Raw genomic sequence first — 14,269 nt, forward strand, 5'->3', positions numbered from 1 at the left:
ACTGACGGCGGCGGTGCACAAATGCTGCGCAGCTAGCGCCATTCGACGGCCAACACCGCGGTTCCTGGTGTGTCCGCTGTGCCGTGCGTGTGATCATTGCTTGTACAGCCCTCCCGCAGTGTCCGGAGCAAGTATGGTGGGTCTGACACACCGGTGTCAATGTGTTCTTTTTTCCATTTCCAGGAGTGTATTTCATCATAGCTGTCGACCATTACTTAAATTAGACTGTATGGAGTTATTGTTGACCTGGTTTGAATTATTATTTCTGATGCGTCGGTGATTAGAAATATGTCTTAATTGTTCCCATTATTGTTTTGGTATATTGCCAACCACACTGTAACGAAAATACCTTTGGGGCTCTTTTTACCTATTTTCACATAACGGTTTTAAACTTCGTAGTGATGAACACAAGACATGTTGGATGTTTGTAAAATCTTGTGATGAAACTTTATTTCTGTGGATCGTTAGGAGACAAACTAGAGATACTTGCTGACTTACTGATAACATTACCAAATGATTCCTGATCGTAATTCCACTCTTATGAAATTAATATATGTAAAATCATTAGTTTGTGTAACCAACTAATTGTCAAATGATTCGAGACAATATTCTGTACACTTTAATTCCGTTTACTTTTGTAGTATTTGAGAGACGTGGATTTGTTGAAGCTCGTTGCCCCTTGTCTGCATTTGTATCGGGAGTCGTGAGAAGATGTATACAGTGTGTCCTTTCTAAGAATCGTCGGACGCATTTTCCCTTGTGTTTTGGCAAGTATTTGCAATTAAGTTTTTGGAATGTGTAGCTGGAGGCACCCCAAACAAATACTGTTCATCAGTACTTTCATACGAAGCCCAGTGTCGACGAAAGCGCTGGTTTGTTTTCCATTATGAACAAAATGATTTTTAAAGTAGAATTTTACGTGCCCATTTGATAGAGCGATCCCAAATTAGTGAAGTGTGATAATCATTTTATCGAAATGTATTGAGATGCGCATTAAGACAGGAAGAATAGCCAGTACTCCAGCAACGACTGAGTAGCGCTTCAGCATGGCAGGACCAAACAGAGTGGGCCAGAGCAGCACTCGAGTTGTTGCTAGAGTACCGATAATTCTTCGTTTTTTAAGGTCGCTGTTAATATACGCCGATGAGACGAATATTGCGCTACACTAATCTGAAACCGCTCTATCGTATGTGCACGTAAAATTCCGCTTTAAAAATAATTTTGTACGTAAGGGGAAACAAATCGACGCTTTCCGTCGACATTGGGTGTCGAAAATAAGACGTGAAGAGGAGAGTTTGTGCGCTCGCCAACGTGTCTAGTCATGTGAGCTGTGACTTCGCAAAAAGAACTTACTGGAGAATATTAACGAAGTTACACAGAAATTTACTGTGAGTGGAAATGCTACTGCACAAGTTGAATGTGCTATTCAGGGTATAGACTGGAAAAATAGTTCACAGTTATCACTGTAATGGGCAGTAGTTAATTAACTATATTACAAGTAATAACGTTCACTCATACCGACCCACCGTAATACGAGTGGTACGATGTTGGGCTCGAACGGCGAAAAAGAGAAAGGAAAACATTTGTTTAAAAGTACTTCTCAAATTCCATAACTACAATAATTCCGCACGTCTCCTAATTATTAATAGGTTACACATTGTCTTATCGAATATTTAAAAAAGAATAAGAATTTAAATTTTCTTGTTGGTGAAATAGTGAGCAGATGTTGTTAAATGAAATGTAGTAGCCTGTCTGCAAACCGCTGAAGATACTGTGGTATGCATACAACAGAGATGTAACCAGCCGTAATCGATTCTGTTATTGCAGTGCAGTATGCACATTACTTACTGTCAAAACTTCCAACTGTTCCTTTATGGTTATAGGAAATATTTGTTAACTCTACAGTGACAATTTCTGTCGGGGAATTATGAAATCATCGTTGTTTTTCAGAGTAGCGGATCTTAAATAGCTGTGACGACTGGCTACTTGTGAGCTATGAGTGGCCAAACCAATACCTTTCAGCAAGTGCAAAACCTGTCACCCTCGGTTAGGAAGCGATAACACTGTAACTTCCAAAATAAAATTTCGCCGTCTTCCGCTAACAACTCGAAAAAAATATATATATTTGCTTGCTTAATAATCTATTAATTGCTTCTGTAAAAAATTGTTTTAAAATATTCATATTACTTCTCATTATATGCAATAATTGCAAAAAATACATTTATTCGCGTGTACTCACTCTTCTTGACCTCGCGGGGGCCAGCTTCCTCGAGAACGAGCGCGGGCACCGCCTTGACGGTCTGGAAGTCGGTGCCTGGGGGCGGGCTGTCGGCGCCATTCTGCTGCCCTCCGGCTGGGGGCGGCTGCGGCTGCGGCGACGGCGTCTCCGAGCTGCGCCGGCCGCGGAACAGGCGCATGCTGCACCCGCCTGCAACACATGACGGTCTTTGTAAGTCCCCAAACTCTCCACACTCACCTCATACACCACCAAAAAAACTATCCCTATACTCCTCAAAGTCCCCCCTCCCCATCCCCCCTCCCGGCGTATCATCCAACACTCCTCAAACTCTCCACACAATCTTCAAACTCTCCACACAATCTTCAAACTCTCCATACAATCTTCAAACTCTCCACACAATGTTCAAACACTCCACACACTCCTCGAACTCTCCAAACACCCCCAAACTTCCCATATATTTCTCAAAGTCTCCACAGACTACCCGAACGCTTCACACACTCTCCAAATTCTCCACAGTCCACAAATTCTCCACAGTCCACAAATTCTCCACAGTCCACAAATTCTCCACAGTCCACAAATTCTCCACAGTTCACAAATTCACAACAGTCCACAAATTCACAACAGGCCACAAATTCACAACAGGCCACAAATTCAGAACAGTCCACGAAAGCATAACAGTCCAAAAATTCATAACAGTCCACAAATTTTCCACTGTACACAAATCCTGCAAAGTCTGCAAATTCTCCACGGCTCACAAATTCTCCATAATCTGAAAATTCTTAGCACTGCGCCATGTACAAACAGTCTCCAGAGCAGTGGGAAGAAAGGATCCACAGCAGTACACCGCGGGATATTATTCGTGAGTTAAACTGGAATACATGGCGTGCCATATCAATCCACTCAAAAGACTGTTGACTAAAAAAAAAGAAAAATGGAAATATTTGTGATGTTAGCAGATTTTTCCCTTAATTATTATTTCATCCCTCTCACTCCTCCCACATAGTGGATAATGTTCAGTAGTAATGGCTAGCTACACTTTTTAGTCGACTAAAGTCTTTTTTTGAAAGGCAAACCCAGGAGCCTTGGTGACTGCATAAACAAATCCTAATTTTTACATCCAGGTTTAGCATTCTTATTGATGAAGATTTAGAGTCAATCAAAGAGTATGGATGGAAGACAAGTAGCTACTTTAGAGTGCACTAAATTTCTGCTTTCCAATATTCAACGGTTCCTTAGATTGTGTCTTTTAGTTCAATCGTATCTCGTTGACTCACAACATCGTCTAAATTTGGGCAGAGGAGAAAATTTTCCAAAGTCTGGGTTTTTCCGTAGTAGTGTTTGTCTAACTACGTATCGCGATGGCGTCCCTACGTGTAGAGATCCCGGTCCTTAGTCTATAAGGGGCTGTCCAACTGACGTATGGTAAGTGGAGTCTGGCTGCCATCTTTTCTTAAGTAGTAAATCCTGAATATTCCGGGGATATTTCAATCTAAACTTTAATATGTAGTGAGCCTTGTTAAAACGATGAAGTGAAGCGTACATTCGGATTTGACAAATGTTTGTTTTTAGTTGGAGTGTGTTTGGCAAAGGAAGTGAGATGACAATGATACAATGATGGGGAGATGACTCCAAATTAAGACCTTGGAGAGCAAAAGAAATACGAAGGGAGGTGAGAAACTCTGACATGGATTAAAAAAGAAGGTTTTTTTAAGTCTGAAGTTATGTGGTAATCGTTTTAATGTTCGCATAATTTATTTCCCTAAATCGCTCCAGGCAAATGCCGGGATGGTTCCTTTGAAAGGGCACGGCCGACTTCCTTCCTCACCTTCCCTAATCCGATGAGACCTAGCTGTCTGGTCTTCTCCTCCAAACAACCCAATATTCGCATAGGAGCAGCGTATTAAAGTTATCCTGGAATAAGACGAGTAGCGTGCGTTAGTGTGACATTGGAAGGATGTGCGGCAGAGTACGAAGGTAAGAAGGATGAAACTATTATGGGGTCGATGCTTTTGTGTTACTTCCTCTAAACCCAGAATGTTTTTATATCTCTGGCCATCAACAATAATATTTTTCAGGTAAGAATATGAGAGACAATCACGACCCAATGATGTCATCATCTAAAGACAAGGAATGGCTATCGATTAAACTGTGAACGAAAATGTTTATGAAAGTAGCACTCACATAGAGAGAGTAGAATACAAACCATATTTCCACTTGTGTAATGGGGTGGAATAAACTCCTTGTGGCATTGAGGATTGACGAAAAACATGCTAACTGAAGTACCGAGGGAGAGCGTCCTTAATCAAACGGAGAAAAGAAACGAAGACCATCGATATAACAAGTATCAGGCGATTACCTACGAGTACAACGTGTTGCTCTGCTCCTTCGACTAGCGATCAGTTCTCTTTATCGCGCCGCGGTTGCAACGTTAGCGAAAACGGCCCCTGAGTCTTCAGCAGTCGACTGATTCACCCACTTTAGCCCTACAGGAAGCTACTTGTTACTGTATGAGGCTAAAATGATTGGAGACAGTCCTCGCACTTTTCTGATTAGGAACTCGTGGCTGAACTGTAGAATAAGAAAGTTTTTAGTGGCAACAGTAACGTGAAACGGTACGTAAGAAAACTGAGAATCAAACGAAGTGATAATGTCCACATATTAAATATACAAACGTCACGGTTCCACTCGTTCCAAATTTTCTACGTGGAACACGAAAAATTTATGCTGTAGAAATATTCTCCAAACTGCAACAAACTGCTAGTCAATGATTATTTGTTAATTTAACACAGCGACGTTTTGATTTCAGTCCACTTTCCGTATACAACGATAAGTGAACCACAAGCGCTGCCTGCATCGTGAGTCGTGGCTCGCGTTGCATATTGCATCGTTCTTTTGTTTCGGTGCCGCGAGCCAGTACTTTGGTTACGTGCAGTGAATTTTACCAAATCAAAAATTCCTTTGTCGGCCGAGATTCGCGTGCATTGTTCGACATACCTATGCACGCATGTCTGCTTTCACTTGTTTCTGCACCAGTTCTTTGAAGCTCGGTGAATGCAGCCTAGTTTCATTGACGCAGTATAAGCTGACTCACTCTACGAACATGTTCTCACTTAGTTAGAAAAACAGAAAAAAAAACCGCGGAAGAATGCTTTGAAACGATTGCCTCATTATTCCTGTAACACTTTACAATGCTTTCATGATTTTATAAGTGATGTAGTACCAATGAAAACACATAACGAGATATAAATATATCGTTATAAATGTATCGATATAAATGTTGAAGAACCCCAGCACTAGTTACTATATTTCTCAGCAAAACAGAGCGATCAGAACATGCAGCAGAATGCATGGAGAGGCAATTTGTAACGCATTGTAACGGACCAGAACAGTAAAACCGAAAAACGGCGATAGGGATGATACCAACCAAGACACAGGTTGTCATCATCTCGTTCAGGGAGTGGGTCTATTTTCTCGTAGGGCACTTGACCGTCCTTCCAGTCGACACTTAACGCCATAATTGTACAGAACGTGTGCAGTCCTAAACTGTACTTTTATCTTTTTTAAATGAGGAAGGAAAGCACGAAGTTTCGAAGCAGTAATCTGTGTGATGCAGTGTCAGTAACCTGTTGATGTTTCTGCATCGGCTTTGGTAGAGTTAAATGCGTAAAAATACAGAATCGTCTGTCTTGGGTCCATGGTGGATTTCTTTGTATGGGTTACAAGAGGCCGTTAATGTGTGCAACCCCATCAGTAACGGAAGGGAAACTGACTGGTAGAGTGAGAGTATATTTCCCTGTTGTACAACAGACAGCAGAGGTATTTGAGACACAGTGTTAGAATTTTATGCGTCACTTTAACGCAGGGTCACTTCGAGCAGCTACTATAAGGAACAAGTTACATAAATCAAAAAATACTTATTTTCATCAGTCCCTTATCTCAAAATACTGAGTTCAGCATCCTGCGCTACATGTACAATTTTTGCCCTGTGGACAAAGAGACGTTAACGAGCTTTACAAACACGATGACAAGTGGAACACATAATCTACGGTATCTGATCAATATCTACATCTACATCTAGATCTACATGGTTACTCTGCAGTTCAAATTTGAGTGCCTGGCAAAGGATTCATCGAACCATTCTCATACTACTTCTCTATCATTACACTCTCGAATGGCGCGTGGGAAAAAGCAACACCTAAATCTTTCCGTTCGATCTCTGATTTCATTTATCTTATTATGATGATCAATGATGATCATTTCTCCCTACGTAAGTGGGTGTCAACAAAATATTCGGAAGAGAAAGTTGGCGATTGAAATTTCGTAAATAGATTTCGCCGCAAAGAAAACCGCCTTTGTTTCAGTGACAGCCACCCCAACTCACGTATCATATCAGTGACCGCCTACTGCGCGATAACACGAAACGAGCTGCCCTTCTTTGCACTTTTTCGATGTCCTCCGTCAATCCTACCTGGTAAGGATCCCATACCGCGCAGCAATATTCCAGCGGAGGACGGACAAGTGTAATGTAGGCTGTCTCTTTCGTGGGTTTGTCGCATCTTCTAAGTGTTCTGCCAACAAAGTGCAGTCTTTTTTTCGCCTTCTCCACAGCATTATCTACGTGGTCTTTCCAATTTAAGTTGCTCGTAATTGTAATTCCTAGGTATGTAGTCGAATTGACAGCCCTTAGATTTGTGAGATTTATCGTATGCCCAAAATTTATCGGATTTCTTTTAGTACCCAAGTGGATCACCTCGCACTTTTCCTTGTTTAGTGCCAATTGCCACTTTTCGCACCATACAAAAATTCTCTCTGGATCGCGTGATGATTTTACTAGGCGGTAAATTACAGCGTCACCTGTAAACAATCTAAGCGGGCTGCTCAGATTATCACCTAGATCAATTACGTAAATTAGGAACAGCAGAGAGCCTATTACACTATCTTGCGGAACGACAGATATCACTCTGTTCTACTCGATGATTTACCGTCTATCACTACGAACTGTGACCTCTCCGAGAGGAAATCTCGAATACGGTCACACAACTAAGATGATACTCCATGTGCACGCAATTTGATTAATAGTCGCTTGTGAGGAACGGTATCAAAAGCCTTCTGGAAATCTAGGAATATGGAATCGATCCCTTGTCGACAGCACTCATTACTTCAAGAACGATATTTTCTGAATCCGTGTTGGTTAATGTATCAATAAGTCATTTTCTTCAAGATGATTCATAATGTTCGAGTACAGTATATGCACTAAATCCTACTACAAATTGAGGTCAATGATACGGATCTGTAATTCAGTGAGTTATTCCTAATTCCTTTCTTGAAGTATCGGGACACAAGTTAGTGGACATTAATATGAGTAATGTCAATCGTTCGTCTTTATGACAGCTTGAACTCAGCTGGGGAGACTTTCAACGAAGTGTCCGAATGTCTGGAGGAATGAGAGCCCATTATCACTCAAGATCCGAAACCAGAGAAGGTAGTGACGTTGGGTGCCGGGCTATGATACGAATGCGACGCCCTAACACATCCTTAAGTGTTCCATAGCGTCCAGGTTGGGCAGACCAGTCCATTTCAGGAATGTTGTTGTCCACAAACCATTGCCTAACCATGGCTGCTTTGTCATGCTGACACAACCATCGTCTCCGAATTGTTCCTCTACTGCACTCAGTACACAGTGCTGTAAAATCCTTCCGCATTTATTTTTTTTTGTAAGCACAACAAGGGACAAAACCCTAACCAACGAAAAATATCCGCATACCGTGTAACTCCAACCACTTCCTCCGCACTTCGATGTTGCCACTTCTCCTGATGGCAGGTAGCGTTCTCCAGGCATCCGCCAAACCCAAATCTTTCCGTTGCATCGCCACAAGGTATAGCGTGATTCAGCGCTCCAAATTACTCATTTTCAGTCATCCACTGTCCTGTGGCTTCGCCCTTTACACCACCTCAAGCGTCGCTTAGCACTGACAAAAGAGGTGCGTGGCTTATGAGGAGCTGTTCGACCGACGTACCACATTAACTCCCTACGCACAGCCATTGCTGATCTGATGGTAGCTATTTGAAACTCACGAGAGATTCCTCCCACTGGTTTCAGACGATTTCTTACAACCACCATCCGTCAGAACGTGAGGTCTAATTTGTCTGGTTTAGCTGTGGTTGTTCCTTCGCATGTCCACTTCGCAGTCACATCGTCCACAGTCGATATGAGCAGGTTTAGAAGGATTGAAATGTCACTGATGGATTTGTACTCAGGTGATGCACAACGAGTAGTCCACGTTCGAAGTCACTGAATTATTCTGCTTTACAGCTTTCCTACTGGCAACTTAATGCTCCCCATTTCGTTTTCTACTGGTGAGCCTACCTATCGACACATTTAGTCATCAGTTCCGCATTACATAGGGATGTCCGAATACATTTACTGAGACTGTGTATCTTGTTGCTTCCGTAGTGCTGGAAAAAATGGAGCAGAAAGTTGCTACATATATTTAATGGAGAAAAAAAAGTTTTAACTTAAAACAGTTTCTCTTTGACAACTCCTTCTGTTCCGCAGAAGATATTTTTTGTTCGTAATGTGTAAAAGATGGCGGGTAGAAATTTCCAACTCAATCCTCAATCTGTACACCTTGTTTTCAGTTCGGGGGAAGAAAAGTATACACATGATGATGTGTAGAGTACAAATAGATGTACATATTAATTTGAAATATAAATGTAAAATGACTGGTTCCACGTCATGAAGATTTATCGTGCAAGATGATTCATGGAACATGAGGGTAACTAACTCTCAGTTTATCGTTATTGTATCTACAGCCAGTTGTACTAACTGATTTTGGTAATTTGGGATCAATTCCGAATCACAAAGGTCTTTATCTTCTTCCATATCGCATCGAACTCGATTTCATACATTTGAAAGTCTGTCAGGTCATAATAAAGCAGCGTATTTAATAATTGTTGTTGTTGTGGTCTTCAGTCCAGAGACTGCTTTGATGCAACTTTCCATGCTACCCTATCCTGTGAAAACTACTTCATCTCCAAGTACCTACTGCAACCTACATCCTTGTGAATCTGCTTAGTGTATTCATTTCTTGGACTCCCTCTACGATTTTTATCCTTCACGATGCCCTTCAATACTAAATTGCGATCCCTTGATGCCTCAGAATATGTCCTACCAACCGATCCCTTCTTCTAGCAAAGTTGTGCCACAAATTCCTCTTCTCTCAGATTCTGTTCAGTACCTCCTCATTAGTTACGTGGTCTATTCAGCTAATCATCAGCATTCTTCTGTATCACCAAATTTCGGAAGCCTCTATTCTCTTCTTGTCTAAACTATTTATCGCCCATGTTTCACTTCCATACATGGCTACATTCCATACTACTACTTTCAGAAAAGACTTCCTGACACTTAAATCTATACTCGATGTTAACAATTTTCTCTTCTTCAGAAACGCTTTCCTTGCCATTGCCATTCTACATTTTATATCCTCTCTACTTCGACCATCGTCAGTTAGTTTGCTATCCAATAGAAAATTCATCTACTACTTTAAGTGTCTCAGTTCCTGATCTAATTGCCTCAACATCACTTGATTTAATTCGACTACATTGCATTATCCTCATTTTCCTTTTGCTGATGTTCATCTTATATCCTCCTTTCAAGACACACTCCGTTTCGTTCAACTGCTGTTTCGGGTCCTTTGCTGTCCATGATAGAATAACAATGTCGTCGACAAACCTCAAAGTTTTTATTTCGTCTCCATGGATTTTAATTTCTACTCCAAATTTTTCTTTTGTTTCCTTTACTGCTTGCTCAATATACTGACTGGATAACATCGGGGATAGGATACAACCCTGTCTCACTCCCTTCCCAACCACTGCTTCCCTTTCATACCCCTCGACTCTTATAACTGCCATCTGGTTTTTGTACAAATTATAAATAGCCTTTCGTTCCCTGTATTGATCCCTGCCACCTTCAGAATCTAGAAGAGAGTATTCCACTCAACATTGTCAAAAGCTTTCTCTAAGTCTACAAATGCTAACAACGTAGGTTTGGATTGGCTTAATCTGCCTTCTAAGATAAATCGAAGGGCAGTATTTCCTCACGTGATCCAACATTTCTACGAAATCCTAACTGATCTTCCCCGAGGTCGGCTTCTACCAGTTTCTCCATTCGTCTGTAAAGAATTCGTGTTAGCATTTTGCAGCCGTGGCTTATTAAACTGATAATACGATAATTTTCACATCTGTCAACACCTGCTTTCTTTGGGATTGGAATTATTATATTCTTCTTGAAGTCTGAGGGCATTTCGCGTGTCTCATACATCTTGCTCACCAGATGGTAGAGTTTTGTCAGGACTGGCTCTCACAAGGCCGTCAGTAGTTCTAATGGAATGTTGTCTACTCCCGGGGCCTTGTTTCGACTCAGGTCTTTCAGAACTCTGCCAAACTCTTCATGCAGTATCGTATTTCCCATTTCATCTTCATCTACATTCTCTTCCATTTCCATACTACTGTCCTCAAGTACATCGCCCTTGTATAGACCCTCTACGTACTCCTTCCACCTTTCTGCTTTCCCTTCTTTGCTTAGGACTGGTTTTCCATCTGAGATCTTGATATTCATACAAGTGGTTCTCTTTTCTGCAAAGGTCTCTCTAATTTTCATGTAAGTAGTATCTATCTTATCCCTAGTGATGTACGCCTCTACATCCTTGCATCTGTCCTCTACCCATCCCTGCTTAGCCATTTTTCTCTTCTTGTCGATCTCATTACAATTATTGAAACACAATAACAGTTCTTCCTTGTCTGTAATACGATAGATTGTGTTAATGTAAACTATAATACATCTTTTCAAGCAAGTGATGTCAGGTGTACAATCATATAAATGTTCACCTGATAGAGAAAAGTCGGACGTAGATGATGTTCTTAAGTGAGTCAGTTCCCATGGATCCACCGATTCCCATACTGTAAGATCGATATTGGGCACACAATCTGTAATTGTTCGAGTGAGTCAAATTAGAAGCTGTTTGATTTTCTAAGTTAAGTCGAAACAGAGTAAAGGTGATTTAGATAACTTATGCTTTACGCACATTAATTCAAATAGATATCAGGATATGAATCCAGTCTTCACTTTCGGTTTACTTTTAAATGTCATGCATAACGTTTCTCTCATATGTTAAAAGTCAGTAAAAACATGTTACATAGAAAAAATGAGACTCCAGATTTGTGTTGTTTAGACAAAATGATATTATCTGATATGCAATGCTCCAGTTTTTATTTTAGTAATAGCTTCGACCATATTACTCACTGATTTGGCCTTAGGCTCGTTTCGAGGCTTAGTAATTTTTGTTTAGTTATGTTACTTGTGTTACTATCTCCAAAAGAACCTGGTTCACTCACATACTATAACCTGATTTGCATGTTTAAGTAATCGGCAGTCTGTAACAGACTGTCTGTCCTACTATTAGGCACTGTATTATATCTCAAACTGAACCTTAATCGGGCTTATAAAAGCAAAAGTCTTAAGTGAAAAAGAGGAGGTGACTGTTTAGGCACAGTTTCTGCAAGATTTCTAATTGGAGAATCTGTTAATGGTTCAAATGGCTCCGAGCACTATGGGACTTAACTGCTGTGGTCATCAGTCCCCTAGAACTTAGAACTACTTAAACCTAACTAACCTAAGGGCATCACACACATCCATGCCCGAGGCAGGATTCGAACCTGCGACCGTAGCAGCCACGCCGTTCCTGACTGTAGCGCCTAGAACCGCTCGGCCACTTCGGCCGGCAAATCTGTTAATCTTTTGCGTAATATAATTACTATATTGGCAATTTTAACCATCTGTATTTTTAATCGTCAGTTTTTGTTTCGTTGTGTTGGATAACTGTGCTTGGAGCACCACAAACGTTTCGTTTTTGTTAGTTAACTGTTTGCGTGTTTCTTAGGGTCAAACAGGTAGCAAGAATGCATAACATAAGACTTTATACCTTAACAATGTTCAGCATGGCCGCAGAGAAAGAAGGGAGGATTATAGTTCGAAGTTCCGTGGAAGATATGGTAACTGAAGTGTAGCTGAAACTCAGACTGAACGAGGCACGGGAGGGGAAACAGTCGAAATGCTTTCGAAGAAACCAGCACGCAGTTTCATTAATCTGTTTAAGGAAGCACCACGAAACCTAGATATGGATGTCAGGACTCAAAATTGAACCCCACTCCTTCCGAATGCGAGTCCTGTGCCTGCCACGGCTGCTTACTTAGCGAAATACATATTAGAGACGAGTATTCTTCTTTATTACACTTTTTATTAGATACGGTAAAAAAAGCTTCTTTCAAATAAACATTACCTGTGGTAATCATTTTGACTCAGAGGCATACAACGGAGGAAGTAAATAGGAGACTTGTTTTGGTTTCTGTAATTATCGTAGCAGCCGCGTCATCGGGAAATATCTGCCTCGTGACTATATGAAATCACCACTACTTACATCACGTTCCAACAACAACAATGACATCACGATAGAGAAATAGTCGCAGCAGCTACTTCTGCACCACGAGTAGTCTATCATATTGCCTCCCGCTTCCAGTTGTACTCTTTGTCAGTGAAGCTGTCAGGAACAAAATATTTGTTTAAATATGGCATTGTTCGTGAAAAAAAAAGAGACAATATGGCAGTGATTCTATTAAAATACATAATATCCAAATAAATAAAAAACTATCGATTTTCAGTAGACTAAATATAATTTCACTTATTCCACAACGTCCCTTACTAGGGTAGACCCGTTACCGGTGGTGGCTCGGCCCAAGTATAGTAATCATACCCACCAAATAAGAAATAGCTAAGGAAATTGTAAATAATGTCTTTGAGAAAATTGTTAAGTGGTTCTCTGCAAATGAACTCTCATTAAATTTTAATAAAACACAGTGTGTACAGTTCTGTACAGTAAATGGCGTAACACCATTAATAAAAATCGAGTTCGAACAGGAGTCTATAGCTAAGGCAGAATACTCCAAATTTTTGATTGTATGAACTGATTTGATATTGAACTGGAAGAAACACATTGAAGATCTACTGAAACGGTTGAGTTCAGTTACTAATGCTACTATAATTATTTGCAAATTTTAGTTCAGCTACTTACGCTACAGGATTATTGCAAATTCTGGTGATAAACATATTAGTAAATTAGCTTACTACGCCGGCCGGAGTGGCCTATCGGTTCTAGGCGCTTCAGTCCGGAACCACGCTGCTGCTACGGTCGTAGGTTCGAATCCTACCTCGGGCATGGATGTGGGTATGTCCTTAGGTTAGTTAGGTTTAAGTAGCTCTAAGTTCTAGGGGACTGATGACCTCAGATGTTAAGTCCCATAGTGCTCAGGACCATTTGAACTATTTTGGCTTACTACGCCTATTTTCGTTCGCTCCTTTCGTGTAGAATCATATTTTGGAGTAATTTATCATTAAGGGAAAAAGTATTCATTGCACATTAGCTTCACAGTACACATGTATTCAGTTATGAAATCTTTTTATTAACAACCCATCCCAATTCGAAAACAATAGCAATGTGCATAGCTAAAATATTAGGAGAAAGGCTGATCGTCCCCATTCTGAATTAAATCTAACTTTGGAACATTAAACGATGAATTACGCTATCACAAAAATCTTCGATCGCTTAGCAAGTCCATTCGGCCGATTCATGCTCTGAGTTTGCTTCTTTTAAGTCCGTACAAGTGCTACAACAAACCACTCCCCTGGCAATGACTGAAATGGGATTACACATTCGTTAAAGCGTAAGCGTTGCATAAACACCTTTACGGAACTACCCATGCCACATCAGGAGACACTGCAAAAGTGGCAATTCATCGTAAAGCATAGCATAATCGCTTGTAATGAAGTCTAGGTTAGAACAAGCCGTACACCAAGCTAACTGAAAGTCACACGGCGGTCGATGGCCACGTAAGAGTTGTGCTGCTGGCTCCCCAGGAAGTCTCCCTTCCCGCTCGGCGGAACGGAATGCTAGGAGAAGGAAGGAATAAAGGATTACC

General features: G+C 40.9%; 1 protein-coding gene across 1 annotated transcript in view; it reads right to left on the reverse strand.

Annotated features, from left to right (window-relative positions):
- LOC126088381 (uncharacterized protein KIAA1522-like) overlaps positions 1-14,269 on the reverse strand; it is a 483,550-nt gene that overhangs the window by 326,881 nt on the left and 142,400 nt on the right. Inside the window, exon 2 of the mRNA XM_049906520.1 lies at positions 2,240-2,428. Within this exon, the coding sequence (XP_049762477.1) occupies positions 2,240-2,417 (178 nt within the window). The 5' untranslated portion in view covers positions 2,418-2,428. The remainder of the gene's footprint in view (positions 1-2,239; positions 2,429-14,269) is intronic.

This window comes from Schistocerca cancellata, chromosome 6 (genome assembly GCF_023864275.1).
Source record: "Schistocerca cancellata isolate TAMUIC-IGC-003103 chromosome 6, iqSchCanc2.1, whole genome shotgun sequence".
NCBI lineage: Eukaryota > Metazoa > Arthropoda > Insecta > Orthoptera > Acrididae > Schistocerca > Schistocerca cancellata.